At 44.2% G+C, this 16,061-nt stretch overlaps 1 protein-coding gene across 5 annotated transcripts in view; it reads left to right on the top strand.

Moving 5' to 3' along the window:
* Positions 1–465: 465 nt before the first annotated feature.
* The window catches only part of LOC147889709 (adenylate kinase 4-like), a 42,619-nt gene continuing 27,023 nt past the window's right edge, over positions 466–16,061 (top strand). For 2 of the 5 annotated variants that reach the window (XM_087391406.1, XM_087391407.1), the window contains exons 1-3: positions 585–961; positions 1,214–1,359; positions 1,454–1,573. In XM_087391406.1, the coding sequence (XP_087247532.1) occupies positions 640–961; positions 1,214–1,359; positions 1,454–1,573 (588 nt within the window). In that variant the 5' untranslated portion in view covers positions 585–639. Of the gene's footprint in view, positions 512–584; positions 962–1,213; positions 1,360–1,453; positions 1,574–16,061 lie in introns of those variants that run through there. The other 3 variants (XM_087391404.1, XM_087391405.1, XM_087391403.1) reach the window with 3 other exon arrangements.

Here is a 16,061-nt window from a genome sequence, read left to right as displayed (position 1 = left end):
GCAAAGGCTCTTATGTTTGGAGAGTGTGTAAAGTCATAAAGAAGGGACCTGAAAACACCAACCTAGCAAGCAACAAACAACAAGCTTACTTGGTATTTACTCACTTACCATAGCCCTCAATTTGTAAAGGAGGGTAGATGTGCACACCCGTTTCATGGGCTGCTTGGTGGAAGGTATCACAATCAGGGGCACATGCCTGCCTGAAGTATGTTGGACCTTGATGGATTTATAGGCACATACTCAAGGAGAGTCAGCTTGTTATTGGTTGTCGGGGCACTTATCTACTTGTGCAAGGTTTCGTCTTCCATTTGCCATCTGTTTGCCACATCAGCTGTTACAGGTGCTTGCAACGGCTCTTGTGTGGCCGCGGAGATCACGCTTTTTTTTTTGTTGGGGGGGAACAAAGACACTCTTTTTTAAAAAAAGGAGTGAAAAGAAACAAAGACACTCTCACCCACACTGCCCCTTCAATTTCTGCTGCCTCCTCAAGCTGTGCGATATCTTGGTGCAGGTATATATTATATACTCTGCCATCTCTCATTTGGACAAGTGCACATCAACTGCAAATCTGTATTGGCCTGCCTGTCCATTGCTGGTGTTGGAAAATCTCATCTGGGCGTGTCTGGCTTTTGTGTACCCATGTTTTACTTGTGCCTAGGCACTAAACCCATGTTGGGCAGAGAGAGAGAGAGACAGAGCGTAGAGAAGAAGAGAGAATTTTTAGCTCGTTGTTTCAGCAATCCTCCATTCTTCCTTTCCTGCAATCTCTGTAGTCCCCCTCTGCTTTTTGTTGATTGCCTTTCCCCTCTCATCACACCCCACAGCTCTTCTCCAGGTGTTTGCATCCTCACCATGGCTTCTTCCGCGGATCTGGCCGATTTTCACACCACTGACCTCATGACAGAGCTTCTTCGCCGTTTGAAATGTGCGCCTAAGCCGGACAAGCGCGTCATTCTCATCGGTACCTCTCTCCGTTGCCTTCTGCTTCAGTATTTCAATGCTCTGGATTCGACAATTCCGATCTGTGTGTTTTCTATTAGCTCATTTTGACCGAGCTGCTATCTAGTGTTCGTTCCTACCCTCAACTCGGTCGCACTGGACACCGATGCGCAGACATGCGAGTTCCGCCAGACAACGCAGATACTATTTATTGTTCAGGATAGTGGGTGGGGATAAACGTAAATGCAGCTCTCAGATATCAATCGGCATGCAGGTCCTCCTGGAGGTGGGAAAGGAACGCAATCACCTCTTCTAAAAGAAGAATACTGTCTTTGTCATTTGGCGACGGGAGATATGCTTCGATCAGCGGTGGCTGCGAAGACTCCTTTGGGAATGAAAGCTAAAGAAGCTATGGACAAGGTAGGGACTCACCTAACCTCAATTCTTGCTAAAATAGGTTGCAAGCCTCGTTTGTTTCGCGTTTTGAACATAAGTTTCAATGACGGAACTGTAGGGGGACCTCGTCTCGGATGAATTAGTGGTCGGTATCATTGACGAAGCCATAAAGAGAACATCGTGCGAGAAAGGATTCGTTCTGGATGGGTTCCCAAGAACTGTCGGTCAGGCCGAAAAGGTTTTGTTTTCATCCGTCTTGCTCCAGGGTAATAGATGGGATTGTGACTGATAGGAAAGTGATTTATAATGCGTGCACATGTAATGAAAAACCTATGCAGGAAGATTACGTTGTATGCATTCAGCCTGGTCTTTGCACGTTTCAACTCAGAAGTCACTCTGCACTTTGCCTTTGAGATGTATGATGAACTTTGAAGCACTTGTAGCGGACCCAGAGTCTCGCACTGCACAATAGATCATGCAAAGAGAACTTTATTTGAAGTTCGAAAGGGCCATCTTCTGATTGGCTTGCCTTCTTTCTAACCAGTTTGGAGTAAAGAGTTTGATTTGCAGTCGCCCTCTTACGTAGAACTCTCTCTGCTCTTGGGTTTGAAAGATGGCACAAGTCAGTTCTCAGGTCACAGCCTGCAGAAATGCTACATGCAAGACTGACTATCTGTATATGGCTATGTGTCAAATTGGAATTGCATGACTCGACAGTTGCTATATGAAATAAGGCTGCCTAGTGCCAGTACCTGGTTGGCCATGCAGCCGACAGGCAGAGCAGTGATGGTTCAAACAAATTTACATGTTGGTTTGCTATTTTCATAGTAGATATAAGAGAAGAGAGGTGAGGGGATGTCTCTGAAGTCTACACTTGGAGTTAAAGCACCCTTCAGGAATTATCTGGAAGGCTCAACTAAAGGATGTAGAAAAGAAGGCTCGGTCTGTGGTGTAATGGTGCAAGAGGGCATAGTTGAAGCATGGCAGGTTGGCTCAAGAGCTAGAATTCTGATCTATGTTCCGCTGGCAAATTTGTTGGAATGCCGTTCTTGAGATCCAAAAATTGTATTGATAGTGCCAGTCATCGAAGATCCGGCGCTTGAAGCCGAATCAAAATATGATTTTTTAGGAACATAAAGATCAATACTGTCAATAATTTTAACTTTACCAATGGTATAACTGGACAATTGGCAGTGATAGGTTAGATACTGGCGGGTTGTTTATTACAGGTGATAATAGTATAAATACTGCTAATACAATAATGATACCGTCAGTAGTTGGCATTTACTGGTGGTAATATTTATTGGATTTTTTCCAGACTTCACCTTACAAAAGGCTTGCAAGAGCTGCAAGTACTCTTCATTCAATAAGATTATAGTCCATTGCTCTTGCATGGAGTGGAATATAGTCATGAGAGGATGGGGGTGAGGCACAGAGTGCACATTGTGTTTACGGAAGCGGTTGACTGCTCCAATATCTAGCGTATTGGCTTAAGGGTTTACCACACCTGCAAGCCAACGAATACGATGGAAATTACAGGCGGAGAGTAGGTAATGAGATTATGAAGAGGTTATTTTTGTCCTATTTTTGGGATCTGAATCCTAGTGCAACTTGCTCGGACCACTTTTTCTCTTTTTGTACTAGAAGTACAACAACAAATGGGCTTTAAATATGAGGCAAGTTACAAATGTAGCTGAAACCATAGAGGCCTCCTCGTTCATTCTATGCACAATGTGGTTGATGAGTGAAAAGATGGGTGTTTGTTTGGATCGGGATGCTGTAATGCTTGAAGGAGTATCTTCCAGATCCACATCCTGAATTATCTGTTCTTCCACTGGTTTTGGAATTGAATTTTGGTGTTTCTGAGGGGACTATTGTTCCAGTTGATCCAGAAAGCCACGTCTTTGCCGCTTGCACTGTTTAAGTAAGGAGTCAATCATCAAATGCCAATCGTTTGGGCTGGTCCTTTTGAGGAAGGTGTGGACACCTTCTCCTGGCACTCCTACTGTCCCCTTGGTGGTTTCTCTTTCCCCTGTTTCTTCCAATGTTTGGGATGGGGAAGCCATCTTCCTCGGGCATTTTTGGATTTGTAGTAGTCCTATTTCTCTCTATTTTACGTGGTGCATTGCCCCTATTAGCTATCTTTTTTTTGAACATTTATGCTTAGAATTGCTTGTTTAGGAGAGACAAAGGAAATACTATTGTCTACCGGTGGGTGCTGATGAGTCGGTGCACACACACTTTTTTTCCTGTAATGATAGGTTCTTTCACCCCAAAAAAAGAAGTGTGTGTGTGTAACATACAAAAACACATTTTTTTTTGGGTGAAAATTTTGTTGCTTTATATTACATAATCACTATCCCAAAATGGGATGTGGAAAAATACATCACGAGAATATCTCAGTATAAGACAGATACACATCAGGATCTATGTACTTAGTTTGCGAGCAATCACAGAAAGATTGCTGAAGAGAGTGCGTGAAGAAAGAAAAAAGTGAAAAAGTAGGATCACCAAAGACTCTATGATTTCTAGCCTTCCATAGAGTCTAGAGTGCCCAGTAGCGAACCCAAACAAAAAACCGATCGAGATCCAAAAGAACTTTCCAAAGGTAGCATTTGGAAAGTGAGCTCGCAAATGTTGCCCAAGGAAGCTTAAAAAATCACAAGTATGGGAGCAATGCCAAAGGAGATGAGGCACAAAATCCCGTGGAGCGAAACATCTGCGACAAACAGTCGGAGCAATATTCCTGTGTGTCAAAAGTTGCCCACTCCCAACAAAACTCATCACAAAAAGACCTGTTGTCAGAGTGGAATATTTGAATTCTGAATCTGTCCGAATCTCTTCTACCACCACTTGGCAGTGCAATTCATTCGCCAAAGCTGATTCGCCTTGTGAGAAACCCATGGTGGAGGAAAAAGCACTTTATATAAATAAGAGACAGTAATATGTGGCAGCCTCAAAGGGCGACAAGATGACCTTGGAGAAGAAAGTGTCCAGTCCTGAAGACGTCCTATGAGCTCCAAAGGCGGAATGGGCTGAAAAGGCTGAAGCATTCCAGTAATAGTTTGCCACATGAATCTATAATGCATGCCAAGACCAAATTTTGCAGTAGCCAAAGGAAAAGAAAGGGGAATCCCATCATCATGAATGACATCTGCAACTGAGTGGATCCCCTTCAAGCTAAGAAAATATGAGCGTCTAGGCTCTTGCATTGCCAATGGAGGGGCAAAAGCCTTTGACCAATGTATATGCTCTTTTCTCTGAGAGAGTTTCCCTGCAAAGAATCCCGACCATGCCATTCCAAATGAGAGAGGACATGCTTCCAATCCAGTGATATATGAGAGACCAAAGGACAGCTTTTGATCTTTCAATACAACCCAAAATGAAATCCCATTGTGTAGGCTGCCAATATCCAAAAGCAAGAGTGGTGAGCTTTAAAAACAAATGACGTGTCATAGCAGCCTAAGGCTGAGACCCCCGTAAGAACTGCAGCATCATTTTCCCCTTATGGGCAAGAATATGCACTTGAATGTATATTCAACCCTTGTGCATTTTTGGCGAACAGAGATGCTGTAGCGAGAGTCATCTCAAACTCTTTTTTCCATGTTTTGAATGGACAAAAAATTATTAGAACGGTGGACATAAAAGAAGAAAGTTCTGCCTTGCTGAACATTATGAGAGGCAAGTAAAACTGAATATAAGCCACCAGAATCGATTGAACAATTCGTAACCTGACATGTAGTGGCCATGCTGCTAGCTTCCAATATTCAAGTTTTTTTTTCAGATTTGCTAAAAGCCAATCGGCTAGTTGGCGACGAGTAATCGACCAACCCAAAGGATAGCCCAAATGACGAACCATCCGATTTGGTGGAACAATTTCCCCCGGCCATAAAAGAGGATGCCACTCTTTTGAATGCCTTCATCTTGCCGAATATGATTTTGTTCCTCGTAGGCACATTATTGATAATATTGCAAAACGCCTACGTTGGAATAGAATATGCCAAATATACTCAGCAGGATGTTTTGTTACTACAAGTTGACATTCCCAAGGCATTTGACACGGTCCAATGGGATTTTATTTGGTAGACTATGCATGCATTGGGCTTTGGGCAAAAATTGCAGTATATTATTTATTGGCTTTATAGTGATAGCAAATCTGCTTGTGAGTTACCTCAGTAATACTTGTGCATTGTGGATGGAGTGAGATTTGTTTTACAGGACGTGTGACATTCTTGGGCATCTGTTGGCTACGGCAAGAAATCTCCATCTGTTATTCTAACAAATATCAGAGCCCTGAGGGAGACTCACAAGTGTGTGCTGCACGGAAGAGAGGACCTTTGCTTGAAAGAAAGGTGACCTAAATTAAGGACGTGCAGAATTCAAGATCAACTCTGACATCTGAAGGAGAGGTACCTTTGCAAGAAGGAAGGGTGACCTAGAATAAGATAATTGTGCCTTTGTCAAATAGGAATTGCAGAGTTTGTATCAGTTGCATCTTTGGTGTTAGGTCTATTCCAGGATCTTCATTCCAATGGCTTCAAAGATGCCATTTCCAAACTTTGGGGAGGGAGGCAAACTGGATTGGGCATGACTACTTGATCTGGAAGTTGAAGTTGTGGAGTCACGTGGTGGAAAGGAAGGTGAGGAAGTTGGTGATGGGAGTGGACTGAACCCCAGTACACATTGGATGCGACAGGGAAGGTAATATGGAAGAGTGGGAGGAGAAGGATGCTAAGGTGTTTGTTTGGATTATTGTGCTTACCTCCCCCCCTGTGAGCCCCCGAATGAGGAGGACATGGTGGAGGTGTACCAGCAGCAGGGATTGGGTTTGAGAGAGGCCACATGACAGGACTAAAGTCTCCTCGTGGGCAGATCAGAGATTACATGCAGCCTGCCATGTAGGCAGCATGCAGAGGTGCTACAGCAGGAGCTGCAAAGGATACCAGACTGGTACGGAACTTGTATGGCGGAAGGACAGACTATGCGGGGCCGTTAATGGACCTGTACCTGGTCGGCAGCAGCACGTACAGGTGGCTAGAGTGGGCAGGAGGCTGTGGATTTGCAGCAGATGGCTCTAGCAGTAGGCAGGTCTAAGACTGCCATATGGCCACGAAGGACAGTACAACCACGGTTAGTGCCATATGGCCACGAAGGACAGTACAACCACGGTTAGGGGAACCGGAAACGGGGAACAGAAACGGAAACGGAAACGTTTCGGGATTTCTGGGAGGGCTGAAACAGGGAAACACCACGTCAGCAAGGGGGGTTTTAGAAAAGGGGGTTTTTAGATGAGAACACACACATTTAGAATGCTACAGCCTACAGCCTATCTGTAACTTAAAACATAGTGCATAATACTTACCACATGGCATAGTGTGGAACAAGTTACAAATTATAACTTAGAACTTAGAGCTTATAAGTTAACTTAGCAGTGAGCAATACATATTACAAATATAAATGACAAATCTGAAATTAATGAGAAAAGCTGAAGATTGACAAGTTACAAAATGCCAAAGGCAATATAATATATGATTCATATATGTCTGATTGTCAAGAGTCAAGACTCAAGACTCAAGAGTCAAGTACAAAATTCAGATTCCCAAAAGCCTAGGCTCTAAGCCTTAAGGCCAGCGGCTACATCACTGATGATATGATCAAAATCTAGAATGTAGATTCTAGAATCTAGATAGCTCAGCTGCTCAAGAGTCCTCCTCCTCCTCCTCCACTACCATCTCCTCATCATCGTCGTCCTCCTCCCCCTCCTCCTCATCATCAGTGAGGGCGTCATCAGGCTTATGAAAATCAATGTGTACTCCTGCCTCATCTTGTTAAGCAAATGCAAGTTTGCATTAACAAAGACAAGATCGTTCGCCCTGTGTGCTTTGAGATGGTTCCTCTTCTTTGTATGGATGTGGGCAAAGCTGCTCCACATGCGCTCACAAGAGGAGGAGCTACAACCCTGGCTGAGAATCCGAATGGCAAGCGATTGCAGCTTTGGGGAATCAGCTCCATAATCCTCCCATCATGTAACAGACCCAACTCGAAATCTGAAATTTTAAAGCTCATAAAATTCATATTTATGGCAAAGCTCATGAAATCTGAAAATTATGAATCATTAAATAGTAAAATTTAAGAATTTAAATGAGTTAAGATTACTTGTCATGCTGGGCATCTGGCCATCCAAATATGCCCTCCTTATGGCGGTAATTGGCGAGCTGGTCCTTCACTGTCCGGCGAGCCTCTGGCATTTGCACCATCTTCTGAAGAGTGAGGTTCCAACCACGGACCACCTCTGCATCACTTTGTTGTGCAGTTGCCTTGTGTTGAAACTCTGGGTCCAACACAAATGCAGCTGCATGAATGGGAGAATAAAAGGCATGTCTCCATCAACCTTTTTCAGCAACAAGACAATCGGCTTACATAAGTCATACAAGTGTGATGCATCAGCCCAAAAGTCATCGCTGCCTATGCACAAATCGTAGACCATGAAGGACAAATTGATGTAATGGGATCATATCTAGAGTCCTAAGGTCTAAGGTTGTGAGTGTGTGAACACATGGTGTAGGAACAGAAAGGAGACTGAAATAGCAGAGAACAAGGAATAATTGTATTGCTTGAGTGTCTGTAACGTAGCTGTAGTGTGTCATCCATACAATTGGGCCTCTCTTATATAGGGAGTGAAGAGTCACACATGAAAAGGTGTGTACTCCAAAGTGTATGTGCATGAAGAGGTGTGTACCCCTTGTGAAGGGTGTGACCCTTGATGAGAGGGTACATTACAATAGGAATGTCTCTTCAATAGAATGTCTCTTGTGAAGGGTTGTGCCTCATAGGAAGTGTCCCGTCGAAAGGGCATACCCTTCCACAAGTGTCCATTCATCAAACCATCCATAAGTCTAGATATAGAGAAAGGAATACGTCACAGATCATGACAACTCGAGTCCGCGTGCTCCACCTCGAGCGTCTGTAGACTTTCCGTCCAGTGTGTTCTTCTCCACCTTACTGCTTGTGAATCAGCCTAGGTGGGCAGCCTCTGCCAAGCTTTGTCTGCAGCACACAGGTCCCCTTGGTCCTCCTGAATGTAGGCCCCAAGATAGCTGTTCCACTGCTCCAACCTGCTTGTGAATGGCTGCTCCAGAAGGTGTGATGATCTCAGCACCTTGCTGCCCTAGAAGACAGCCAAGGTCCAGCCCTTCCTGGCTAAGTCTGCAGCCCTTGTTGCACTCTCTCACCTCTTGTAGATAGGCCCAGAGAGTAGGCTTCCTGCTGCTCCTTTCTGCCCTGGAACTGCTGGCTGCTGGATAATGAAATGAGGCAAGTGCCTCTGCTTTTATAGGCCTAGTAAAACCGACTGGAGGGGAAATAAAACAACTAAGGCTTCACGTCAACGACGGAAATTCAAACTGTCCACCGCTCTCCCTTGTCCACAGCTCTCCCTCTCTCTCTCTCTCTGATCATACATTAGGGCCCAGGACAAATTGTCGGGCTGGACCCCCCCGAAGGTCTTTATTACTTTCAGAAAAAAAAACTGTTACAAAAGTTCAGCAGGAAGCTGTCTCGTAAGTCTCTCTCTCTTCTCTTTTTACGTGAAAAGAAATCCTCCTTTACAAGGGCTTCAAACCCCATTCAAATTGGCAACATGCCACTTGTCTACAATCTAGACTAACTCTTATTACAAGCCACTTAGGGCCATTCTGGAGTCTTCAAAGCTCTCGGTCACACGAACCGCTTCCTGAATGCTTGTTAGGCTCCCATTTCGCTTAGGAAAAAAATAATCCTTCTAGTACCTGCAACAATCAATTAAAGCGCACCACCATGGTACCCATTAATTGTTAGCGCTTTGCATGCAAATAACACACTGTGGACTAATCCTAGTCACGGTGGGCGTCCCCACTGAACACATGTGCACATCTAAACAAATATATATATATATATATAAATATATATATATTTTCTCTGGTTGACCGGAGTCAACACTCTTGATTATAATTAAAGAGCTTCGACCCAAGGTCAGGGCGCCTTAATTATAGCCAAGTCTCTCCAACCGAGGTTGGCACATCTTGGTTAACCGGGGTTAACCCCTCTTGGCGCATGCCAAGTCTTGTTGACCGAAGTCAACGCTCTCTGACCATAGTCAGGTTTACTTGACTAGAGTCAAGTATCTTTGACCGTAGTCAATCCTTTGACCATTAAAATAACTCTTTGACCGTAATTAACACATATAAAACTCTTTAATTATGATCAAATAAATGGTCAACTGTACTTTGACTTAGGATATTTACATTTGGTGACATCCCCTCGGCTTCTATTCAGTTGACCTCAACTGAAAAGCTTCCTTGTAAACATCCAAAAGCTGTGGATGATCAGATAACATGTCTTCGTCCATCCACTTGGCATCTAATGCCGTATAATTCTTGAATTTTACAAGATACTTGTAAAATTCTTTACCCTGAGGGCCTTTACGTACAATATGGTACACAATTTGCTCTGGCTGAAGGACTTCCTCCAGCTCATCCACTTCTGGTGGATCTTCTGATACTGGTTCTGTAGGCTCTGGTCCCTGAAATTTCTTTAGAAGACTCACATGGAATGCATTGTGAATCCTCCAATGCTCTGGCAATGCTAATCTGTATGCAACCTCATTTATTCTTTCTGTAACCCTGAAAGGGCCATAGTATCTGGGAGATAACTTTGCATACACTTTCTGTTTGCCTTTAAACTTGCGGAGCCTAGCTTTTTCAAACTTTAAAAGTACCCAGTCCCCTTCCTTGAGATCCAACTGTCTCCTATGTTTATCTGCAGCCCTTTTATGTTTCTCTTGAGACCTTTCAATTGCTGTCCGGACTTGGCTGTAAGCTGTCTGGAGGTCTCTTACAAACTGATCAGCTGCAAATATTTCATCTTTAGTCCTCAATATAGGTGGCAAAATCACCTTCCCATATATGACTTCAAAAGGGGCTTTCCCTGTAGAGCTATGTACTGTATTATTGTAAGCAAACTCTACTAACGGTAGGTACTTTTCCCAGTCTGAACTTTGGTCACCCACGTAGCATTTCAACATATCCAAAATGGTAAAATTTGCTACTTCACTTTGACCATCTGTCTGGGGATGGAAAGAAGAAGAAAAATTCAGATTCGTCCCCATGTTATCAAATAAAGCTCTCCAGAATAGACTGGTCATTCTGGGATCTCGATCACTAACAATGGACTTAGGCATACCATGATGTTTAAAGATCTGTGCCATGAACAGCTTAGCCATATGATCTGCCTTTATGGTTTTGCGAACCGGAAGGAAATGAGCTTGCTTGCTGAATCTATCAATGATAGTCCAAATCCCATCATTTCCTGACTTTGATCTCGGCAAATCAAAAATAAAGTCCATTGTAATATTGTCCCATGGTGCCTGAGGCACGGGTAGAGGCATAAGTAGGCCAGGTGCCTTCTGTCTATCATACTTCATTTTCTGACACGTAAGGCATTCAGTAACAAACTGATGTATATCTTTGCGCATTCCTGGCCAAAAGAAATACCTCTCTAGTGCTAGAGTTGTTGCTGTAATTCCTCTATGTCCAGCATAGGGAGGTGCATGGCATTCTCCCAAAATCTTTTTCCTCATCTCCTGGGTGATGCATAGGCAATCATCTTTCATTAAATACCCATCTTTCAGGGAATAGTGACTGGTGGATTGCCCTTCTTGCATCTGCTGTAAAATTTCACCAAAATCAGAATCATGAGCATATTGTTCCCTCATGCCTTCCAGGTCCTGATGATATGCAATAGTTACATTATTGACCTGGGGTCTTCGGGACAAGGCATCTGCCACTCTGTTCCGAATTCCTGGGGTATGGACAATCTGAAAATGATACATTGACAGCATGTTTGCCCATTTCATATGCTTCTCTGAAAGCTTGGTCTGAGTCAAAAAGTATTTCAGACTTTGGTGATCTGTTTTGACAGTAAAATCTGCACCCAAAAGATAATGTTTCCATGTATGGATAGCATGAATTACAGCCAATAACTCTTTCTCATAGATTCCTAAATATCTTTCCGCATCCCGAAGTCGCCTGCTTTCATAGGCTACTACATGACCATTCTGATGCAATGCAGCCCCAACACATTCTCCACAAGCATCGCAATCCACATCAAAAGACTGATACAGATCCGGAACTACCAGAATAGGCTCTGTAGTCAACTTTTCCTTGAGTGTATTGAATGCTTTCTTCTGTGATAATCCCCATGTGAAAGCTGCATTTTTCTTAGTGAGGTCATGTAATGGAGCTGCGATATCAGCAAAATGTCTGATAAATCTTCTGTAGTAAGAACACAAGCCTAAAAAGCTTCGAACTTCATGCACAGTTTTCAGCTCTGGCCATTCCTGAATGGCACGGATCTTCGCTGGATCCATTTGTATCCCATTCTTGGATATTATATGCCTTAGATAGTGGATTTCTTCCAGGAAGAATTCACTTTTCTTGCTGTTTGCATAGAGCTGATGATTTCTCAGCTCTTGAAACACTATAGCAAGATGTTCTCTATGCTCTTCCTCTGTCTTAGAAAAAACTAAGATATCATCAAAGAAAGTACCCGTAAAATGCCTGTACTTCCGGAAGATGCGATCCATCATTCTATTGAATGTGGCTGGAGCATTTGTCAATCCAAAAGGCATCACTAAGTATTCATACAACCCGAATGTTGTGCGGAATGCTGTCTTATGCACATCCTGAGGCTGTATCCTTACTTGGTGGTAGCCACTCTTCAAGTCTATCCTGCTGAAAACTGAAGCTCCATTTAACTGATCCAAGACATCATCAATACGCGGAATAGGGAATCTATTCTTGATGGTCATTTTGTTCAGTGCGCGATAATCCACACACATCCGGAATGAACCATCTTTCTTCTGTACTAACAGTACAGGGGAACAAAAAGGAGACGAGCTGGGCTGAATCAAGCCTTTGGACAGCAAGTCCTGTACCTGAGCCATAATCTCCTCTCTCTGAGTCGCACTGACTCTATAAGGGGGTCTGTTTGGTGGCTCACTACCAGGCATTAACTCTATCTGATGATCTTCTGGTCTCTCTGGGGGTAACTCCCCTGGCAAGACATCAGAAAAGCAATCTTTAAAGTTTACAAGAAACTGAAACTTGTCTTTGTCTGCATCATTCATTTCAGCATGCATATCATTCTCTTTTTCTTTTACAAAAACCATGTACGCAGAAATTGCAGACTTTATTGCTTTACCGCATGAAACATCAGATACAATGGGGATAGTGTCCCCTTTATTCCTGGCAATTACACGCTGATTTTTCCCCCTATGCACAAATTCCAGCACTCTTTCAGGAAGAGTCAACTTCACTGCCTTGCGGTGAAACCAAGGCATCCCCAAAACTACATCATAATGTTTCAGTGGAGAAATGAAGAAGTCTTCCTGATCCACATAACTCTGAATATGTAGACGGAGCTTCCCTATCAAGGGAGTAACTGGCACAGGATTCCCACAAAACATTTGATCAGCATCCAAAGCCCTGCCTAGCTCTTCCGTCTTTATTCCCAGCCTCAGGGCTAGATCCTCTGATATGAAATTATCAGTAGCCCCTGGATCAAATAAAATTAGCGCTTGCTAGTCTCTAACTTTGCCCCATGATAGCAGCAATTCTCGTTCTTCTGGGTTCAGAGCATGACCCAGTATATCAGGAATTCCCCCTGCCATTGGCTTTTGCGGTCCTCGTGGCTTCTCTGCCTCTTTTCCCTTCGATGATGAAGGCTTTTCTGGGCACTGGGCAGCCACATGCCCCTCTTTACCGCACCTGAAGCATTTCCCATCTCTACGGAATTCCGCTATCTGTTCAGGGGTAAATAGAGATTTGCCCTTATAGGTCTTCGAGAACTGAGTACCCCTCGGCTTCTGAGGCTGAAACCCTTTCTTTTCAGCCTTAGGGGACTCTTTCTTTTCTGATTTTTGAAAATCAGTTTTCTTTTTATCAGCACGTCCTGCATGCAAGGATGGCACTGTAGATGGATCTTGTAGCGGCACAAGACTCGCTACTGAGGCTGAATGCATAAGATCTTGAATATTCTTTGCCCCCAAAGCATTTACTACTGCCTGAATTCTTGGAGTGAGACCTGCTCTGTACTTCCTCATCTGGGTACCTTTGGAGATCTTTTTGAACGGTGCAACCTGCAAATAAGCATCCCAGAACTTTTGGTTGTACCCATCCACTGTATCTCCTGCATCCATGTGCAAGCTGTCCTAGTCTTGAAGAACATGGTCTCTAAACTGTTTAGGCATGAACTACTGGTAGAAGGCTTTCTTGAAGCCCTTCCACTTCCTTGGGGCTGACCCATCTGTAGTCAGTGCACTCCACCATGCACTAGCCGTTGCTGTCAAGTGTAGACTGACCATTCTTAGCTTGGAGGATTCTGAAAATCTCTCTGTACCGAATGCAGCATCAAACTGTCTGATAAACTGCAATGCTTTGTCTGTATGACCATACTGTCCATTGTAGGTCATAAACTTAACAGATTTTCCTCCCTCTTTAAATTCCCTGGTCGCTTTGGAAGATTTTCTCTTCCCAGACTTCTCGTGTTTCCTTCTTTTCCTGGATGGTTTATCTGATAAGGAAGAAGAAGACATAGAAGTCGAACTCGAGGTAGACGGTGATGGACTAGGAGATCGGTGACGATGCCTCGATCTCTTTTTACTATGGGACCGTCTCCTATGAGATCTATGAGATCTCTCTCTCTCAGACTGTACACGAGAGTGTGCCTCTGGCATTGGCACGTCATATACTGGATTAGGCATAGCCTCTGCTGGAAACAAATGCTGAGCCCTGGGATCCCTTTTTAGATTTTCCAGCTCTTGTATACGAGTGCGTACCATTTGTTCAAATTCTTGTTGAGTTTGTGGCACATTCCTCTGTCTTGGATGCACATCCCTATCTTGAGAATCCCACTGGATAGGTGATTGATCCATATTCTGAGATCTGCAGATTTTTCTCACACTGTGCAAGTAACTAATGCACACTACCTTTGCTTTTCCAACAGAAAAGGTACCTCAACAAGAGGTGTTTTGCATTCACAATCTACGCCAGTACGGGCTGTCAGTTCAAGGCATGTACCCATACAACTGTCAAAGCATTATCAACTATGTTGCCCTTTTCTGGCTGCTGCAGATGGCTTCAAAAGGCATCTGTTTTTCCCTCTTTTGACTGCTCAAAGGCATGCATACTCCTTTTTCTGCAAAGCTCTGTTTTCCCTGCTTTTCTCTGGTTTTCTACTACTTTTCTGACAGTAAAAGTCTGACAGGCAGGAGAAAATTGATAGCCAAAACTGTCTCTTTTTTTTTTTTTTTTTTTTTTGGGTGAAAACAGTAACCAGATGAAGTAACTGCTAGTTAGTCTAACCAGACTAACTGGTTCTGGTTACACCAACCAAACTGATCTGGTTAGGCCAGATGAACTGGACCAGAGTTGAACTAGCTAGATACTGGTTCAGCTAACCAGAGTTAACTGACTGCGATTAACTTAACCAGGGTTTAACTGTACCCGGGTTAACTTAACCATGGGTCTGCCAGGCTGGCTGCCACGTCAGCATCTTGCAAGACCTCTGCCACGTGTCCTGCACCACATGTCCTGCGCCACGTCAGCTCTGAGCTGGAGGCCACGTGTATTGCCACGTCATCACCATGCATATGCTGCCACGTCAGCACCCACGCGTGTCTGCCACGTCAGCTCTGTGTATGCCACGTGTCTGCCTAGGTGGCACCCTGGCCACGTCAGCACAGCCAAAGGTTTCAAACCTTGGCTATGCAGGAAATCATCGCGCGTCGCGCCTGCGCCTTGATGACCATCGATCTAAGCCTTCACGAAGATTCGCTGAAGGTCTTCGTCAGCATCTCTGTTAGACAGCGGAATAGCTCACCGCGCATTGCCTTCACAAAGTCTTCAAGGATCTGCACGAATTCCTTTGGGCATACCATCCAGCGACCTCCCTGATACTCCTTCGCCAATTTAGAGACCAAGAATCACCAGAATCGCTCCCATCTGCGCTTACTCTCCGTCAGGGGTATCACGCAGCCGTCTGCTCATTGATTCGTGGTCACGGAACCTCTTTCATTGCTATTGGCAATTCAGCAGTTGCTTAGCCTATGAGCGCTGGCGTCGAGCACACGCACTGCGCCTTGTGTGCCAGCGTGACGGTGTCACCAGCCCAGTCAGCGTGACGGTGCACTTCCGACACCCCTTTGCTCCTGCTCACAATAGCTTCGCTGCCCATGCGATGGCTTGCGGTTCTTTTCTCTTGATCGCTCCCACCATGGAAGGTAGGGAGATCTTAACGCTCTGGTACCAATAAAACCGACTGGAGGGGAAATAAAACAACTAAGGCTTCACGTCAACGACGGAAATTCAAACTGTCCACCGCTCTCCCTTGTCCACAGCTCTCCCTCTCTCTCTCTCTCTGATCATACATTAGGGCCCAGGACAAATTGTCGGGCTGGACCCCCCCGAAGGTCTTTATTACTTTCAGAAAAAAAAACTGTTACAAAAGTTCAGCAGGAAGCTGTCTCGTAAGTCTCTCTCTCTTCTCTTTTTACGTGAAAAGAAATCCTTCTTTACAAGGGCTTCAAACCCCATTCAAATTGGCAACATGCCACTTGTCTACAATCTAGACTAACTCTTATTACAAGCCACTTAGGGCCATTCTGGAGTCTTCAAAGCTCTCGGTCACAC

The sequence above is a fragment of the Dipteris shenzhenensis genome, chromosome 20 (assembly GCF_047967505.1).
Source record: "Dipteris shenzhenensis isolate YYH24624 ecotype China chromosome 20, Dip_SZ_1.0, whole genome shotgun sequence".
Taxonomy (NCBI): domain Eukaryota; kingdom Viridiplantae; phylum Streptophyta; class Polypodiopsida; order Gleicheniales; family Dipteridaceae; genus Dipteris; species Dipteris shenzhenensis.
Note: the sequence above shows the minus strand (reverse complement) of the source record. Positions and strands in the feature narration are given on the sequence as shown.